At 38.5% G+C, this 6,070-nt stretch overlaps 1 protein-coding gene across 1 annotated transcript; it reads left to right on the plus strand.

Annotated features, from left to right (window-relative positions):
* The first annotated feature begins 2,607 nt into the window (after positions 1–2,607).
* LOC126787279 (extensin-2-like) lies at positions 2,608–4,161 on the plus strand. Its single transcript, XM_050513189.1, has one exon. The coding sequence runs from the start codon at positions 2,608–2,610 to the stop codon at positions 4,159–4,161; it is 1,554 nt and encodes a 517-aa protein (XP_050369146.1).
* Positions 4,162–6,070: the final 1,909 nt, after the last annotated feature.

The following is a 6,070-nucleotide window of genomic DNA, read 5'->3' on the forward strand; positions in this document are numbered from 1 at the left end:
GTTGTTTCTCGTGTTCTGCAACGGATCATGACGTTGACTATCTCGGCCGGAGATTTGATTTGAAGGAAATGAAAAATACCTTGGTTGATATTTTTCAAAATACCAAGTCTTGGTTGATGGTTCTTCGAGATTGAAGAGATTATTGGGCTCTCGCGGAGTGACGTCGAGTGATGACATCGTTTCAGTCATAGGAAACCAAATTGTGATTCGAGGCCAAAACCAAATTATGTTTGAAAGGAGAGGAAGTCACCGGAGATATTAATGCAGGTGGGAATTAAGGGTGAAATAGAGAGACATTGAAATAGAATGAGGAGATCAAAGAGAAATAAAGAAAATAAAAGAAATAAAAGAAAAAGTATTAATTTAAGTCAGTGGTTAATTAAAAGAGGGAATTTTTTATTCCCACAAGGTGTGTCACGTCACTTCTTTAACATAGTTGTCAAATTTAACATAGCTGTCAAAGAAATTTCATGGAAGTATGTCGTTGATATCAAAATAAGAGTCTGGGTATCACATTGATATTTTTGTGAGTTTGGGTACCACATTGATATTGTCATTAGAGTTCAGGTACTGATGGTGAAAAAATGTCATTTTTTATTTCCACAATGTGTGCCGCGTCACTTTTTTAACTAAGCCGTCAAAAAAATTTGATGGAAGTACGTCGTTGATAGTAAAATAAGAGTTTGGATATCACATTCATAGTTTTGTGAGTCTAGATACCACATTGACTTTGCCACCAGAGTTTAAGAACTGATGGTGAATTTTTTTCATATTTTAGATAAAAACATACAAAAATACTTGCAATAAGAAACGATAAAAGAAATTGATCTCAAGAATAACATACCTTATTAGTAGATACCAAAGAGAATGTAGACATTGATATGCATAGGTGATGGTGTGGTACACAAGTTCACAACAAACATATCAATTCAAATTTCTTCCTTTTTGTATTGGTGCAAAGGAAATGAATTGTTTATATCAACATTTGTACAATTTAGAGTTGAGAAGTTTTAAATACACACATATAAACTCTTGATACACACCCCTATCATTCAATAATTCAAATAACATTTTGCTTGTTTGTTAAATGACCAAAATAGGTACATGTAATAATTCAGAAAATTAAATACAAATTAAATTATCAAAACTAAGAATTTATTTTTAGAAACAATAAAATTTACAGGGAAATTTAAATTAGTATATATTTTGATGAAAAATTAAGTGAGAGATTCAAACAATCAATTCATTCCTTAATTTTCATTGAAAAAGATCATTTCTATTTTTAGATTCCCAAACAAGGTAATTCATGAAAAAGAATTATGATTTTTCATCCTTCATTAAATTTCATCTTCATACATTCTTAACAAAGAAATGTTCATCTTCTTCAAACAATTAGTTCATCCCGTTTTCTTATATATATATATATATTCTTCATGTTGTTTATCATTTTTATGGTTAAATAATTTGAAAACAAAAGCAATTGCAATCTATAATGATTTGTAAGAATAAATAAGAATCGATATGAACATATATACAATATGAATATATATATATATATTAATATACTAATTACTGTAAAAAGTAGCCTTGTATATCCAATAATGACATATTTTGTAATTTTTAATTCAAGAGTATTTTAGGTTTTTATGTGGTGTATTTAGTAAAAATATTGGAATGAGAATTGCAATATGTGTTGTATTAAGTATGGGTGTGTATTAAGAGATTTTGGGTGTGTATTTAAAATCTCTCTTTAGAGTTTGGCTAAATTTTTCAACGCAAATTTAACATGGATTCACTTGCACAAATTAGGCCATAAATCACATACTTGTCAAATTGTTATGATTATACAACAAAACTCTACATGGAAGGTTGTCAGAGGGCTATTTAGGCATACAAAAAAACACAAAATATGCACCAACACTCTACAAGGAATGTTTCCTACGTGGATTAGGTATATATTAAAAGAAAAATATGGGTGGGTCTCTTTTCAAAACTTGTCTTAACATTGAGTTTTATTCTAATTTTCTCTTGATTATAAACAACACCATGGTGAATAATGTATGAGATAAATAATTCATACGTTTTAGAGTTAATATCTCTATATTACTATATATGACAATTATTATGATGCAGCATAGACTTTTTAGATAGAAAATCGAGAAAATTACAAGAAACGAATGCACCTAAAACCCTAAAGAGTTCCTCCCTAATATGGGTCCAACAAGCTTTAAAGACTTAGATCACTGTTATTATGTCCGTATAATTCTAGCTACCTAACACAAACTTACCTACTACACCATGCAAATTGAAACGTGACTAATTGACTCAAATCATAGCCTCCATGTATATAACTAAAAGACTTACAATTGAAATACAAAACTCATTAATTGAAATAAAGAGAAGACTTTCATTTATTTGAATTTTAAAATCTCGAAAAATAGAAAACTAGAAGAAATGAACCAATCCAGCCTGTAATCCTGAAAAAAATAACATGTCAAATCCCAAACTAGGTACAGAGATTGCTATAAAAGGGTTTAGCTACAGACCATTCCAAATCACTACTACTACTCACTACGACAATCAAACAAGTTTGTAGGAAGACCAGAAATGGGAGCCTTGGGACAGCCAAGGCCATCTTGGCTCATTACCATGTTTTATTGTTTGGCATTGTGTTTCTTAGCTAGTACTAGAGTTCTTGCCACTATTCCTTTCACTTACTCTTCACCACCACTAAAGCATGTTGTGTTCCCTCCACTGCATGTGATACTTCCTCCGTATCACTACAAGTCTCCCCCACCACCCCCTCGCTCACCCCCTCTATCACCTTCACCGCCACCTGCATACGTCTACAAGTCTCCACCACCCCCATCACCTTCACCGCCACCTGCATACGTCTACAAGTCTCCACCACCCCCACCTCCATATGTTTACAAGTCTCCACCACCACCATCACCTTCCAGCCCTCTTCCCAATGTTTACAAATCACCACCACCCCCATCATCTTCCCCACCGCCTCCATATGTTTACAAGTCTCCACCACCACCATCACCTTCCAGCCCTCTTCCCAATGTTTACAAATCACCACCACCCCCATCACCTTCCCCACCGCCTCCATATGTTTACAAGTTTCCACCACCACCATCACATTCACCACCACCACCATACGTTTATAAGTCACCACCACCACCATCTCCATCACCACCTCCTCCTTACATTTACAAGTCTCCACCACCTCCATCGCCATCCCCACCTCCTCCATACGTTTACAAGTCTCCACCCCCACCTTCACCTTCACCACCCCCACCATCACCTTCACCACCTCCACCATACGTCAACAAGTCCCCGCCTCCCCCTTCTCCGTCACCGCCACCTCCAAATGTTTACAAATCTCCACCACCACCATCTTCATCACCGCCTCCACCATATGTTTACAAGTCCCCACCTCCTCCATCTCCATCACCACCACCTCCTCCTTCCCCGTCACCTCCTCCTCCCTACATTTATAAGTCACCTCCACCACCCTCACCCTCACCTCCTCCTCCATACGTATACAAGTCACCACCTCCACCTTCCCCATCACCACCACCTCCATACGTGTACAAGTCTCCCCCTCCACCATCTCCTTCACCTCCTCCTCCTTATAACTACAAGTCTCCTCCTCCCCCAACCCGCTCTCCCCCTAAACCCCGCACTCCCCCCAAAACCCACTCTCCTCCCCCATACGTCTACAAGTCACCACCTCCTTCTTCCTCGTCACCTCCTCCTCCCTACATTTATAAGTCACCTCCACCACCCTCACCCTCAACTCCTCCTCCATACGTATACAAGTCACCACCTCCACCTTCCCCATCACCACCACCTCCATATGTGTACAAGTCTCCCCCTCCACCATCTCCTTCACCTCCTTCTCCTTACAACTACAAGTCTCCTCCTCCCCCAACCCACTACAAGTCCCCTCCACCTCCAACCCGCTCTCCTCCCCCAACTCGCTCTCCCCCTAAACCCCACTCTCCTCCCCCAACCCCCTCTCCCCCGAAACCCCGCTCTCCTCCCCCAACCCGCTCTCCCTCTAAAACCCGCTCTCCCCGCTCTCCTCCCCCCAAAACCCGCTCTCCTCCCTCATACCACTACAAGTCCCCTCCACCTCTACATCGCTACTAAGCATACGCACACGGCTGCAATTACATTTATAGTACTACTTGAATCAGTTGGAATAACTTCTTCGTTTCTGGATTTTTCTTGTTCCCTGTTTTTCTTCACAAAGCTACGATATAAGGGTACGTGTAGCACGACCCATTGTGTAACACCATATCCGTTGTGAAGCACTCAGTACATGTATTACTTCTCTAAAGAAATGAAAACGAAGTAGACAAATATTTATGTGTACGTAGTTGTGCATGGATGTCCTGCTTGATTGTTACTTATGATCCTTTGGGTTTCTTATTAGTTTCATACATGCTTATTGGGTTTCTTGATTGTTACATACTAGACTGATCCTCAATCCTTCTCTATGACTCTACTTCATCAAAAACAGGCATTACTTAATTCACCTAGATCAATTGGATGTTATCAACTAAAAGTAACCATTACCCAAAGACGAACTTTTATATTATGTCAATTAGGTACGTATATAGATTATAGATTATACTTGGAGAAATGCAGTAGCTAATTGTGTATTCGAAACACATGTAATTGATCCGCTCTGTTCTAGTCAATTATGTTTTGTCTTATAATATGTTTTTAATTAAGTGCATGCAGTAACAAACGATTATTGAATACTAAATGAAATATGACATGCCAGTTTTTTAATGGGTAATGAAGTTCGAATGGTAATCTTATTTACATGCGTGCTTAATTAACTGGGATTTAGAATCAAAGACTAGCTACTCGTTTGCCTTTAATCTTGATTAATTGGGGGGAATTGTAGTAATGTTATGTTTTGATGACTTGGCTAGTTTACACATGCTTGTTTCTTTCTAGGATCTGACCGGCCATGGTCTAGTAATACTAGCTCAGTATGAAATTATGATAGTGATTTGTTCTCTTTTTTGATGGAGCTTTGTATTCTTTGGGAATCTGAAGTTTCCATTCGTTCCAAGAGTGGTCCTTTTTTGTCAATTCAAGGGTAGGTAGGCACATATATCCTTCTAGGTATGAATTGTGTTTGTATATATATGTACGCATTTTAATGTACATACTTATGTTACCGTATCCATACATAAAAACAGATGAATTCTCATACAGAAGTATACCAAAATGTGGTGATTACTGTATACAGAATAAGATCGATATGTATGGTGTATAAAGTAAAAACTCAATCATAAATTAAATATGATAACCGTATGAGCTAGTCTACTTTTTTATCAAACTACATCTGTTTCTATATACGCCTATACGGTAGTCATATTCGTGATCAATCTTGTATTCTTATTCTATATACAATGATCGTATTTAGGTTACACTGGATCGGGATCAACATGCACTATGTCAACTTAGCCAATGACCTAATCTACCATACATGTAAAGATACCTCCATTGACCCCGATGGCATATGGTTGTTTGTCCTAAGTTTTTAGACACTGGTTTCGGCTTCTTCTATTAAACAGCGACAAGCGTGGCCCGTGGACTAACTGTACTGATATTGTCTCAACTTAGCCACCTCACAGGTGTTGGGTTTTAATCACAAAAGGCCTCGGTACAATTGGTTATTATCCACCCACTTATAAGCTTTATTTTCTTTGTCACTTCTTAAATGTGAGATCTTTCCTTTCCAACACGCCCCCTCACGTGTAACCTAATTTTTAGGTCTGCACGTGACAGATTAACATCCCACATACTGGGACGAAATAAACCAAGGTCCAGTAACCAACGTCACTTGGTGACCATCCAATCGAAAACTCTCTGATGGCATGATAATGTCACCCATCTTGGGCCCATGACAAAGTGGCACCCAACTCGGGCCCACGACAGATTGGAGGCGCGACTGGAGAGGGACCCGCTCTGATACCATGTTAAACAGCGACAAGCAGGGCCCGTGGACTAACTGTACCGATATTGTCCCAACTTAGCC

Source organism: Argentina anserina, chromosome 3, assembly GCF_933775445.1.
Source record: "Argentina anserina chromosome 3, drPotAnse1.1, whole genome shotgun sequence".
Lineage (NCBI taxonomy): Eukaryota > Viridiplantae > Streptophyta > Magnoliopsida > Rosales > Rosaceae > Argentina > Argentina anserina.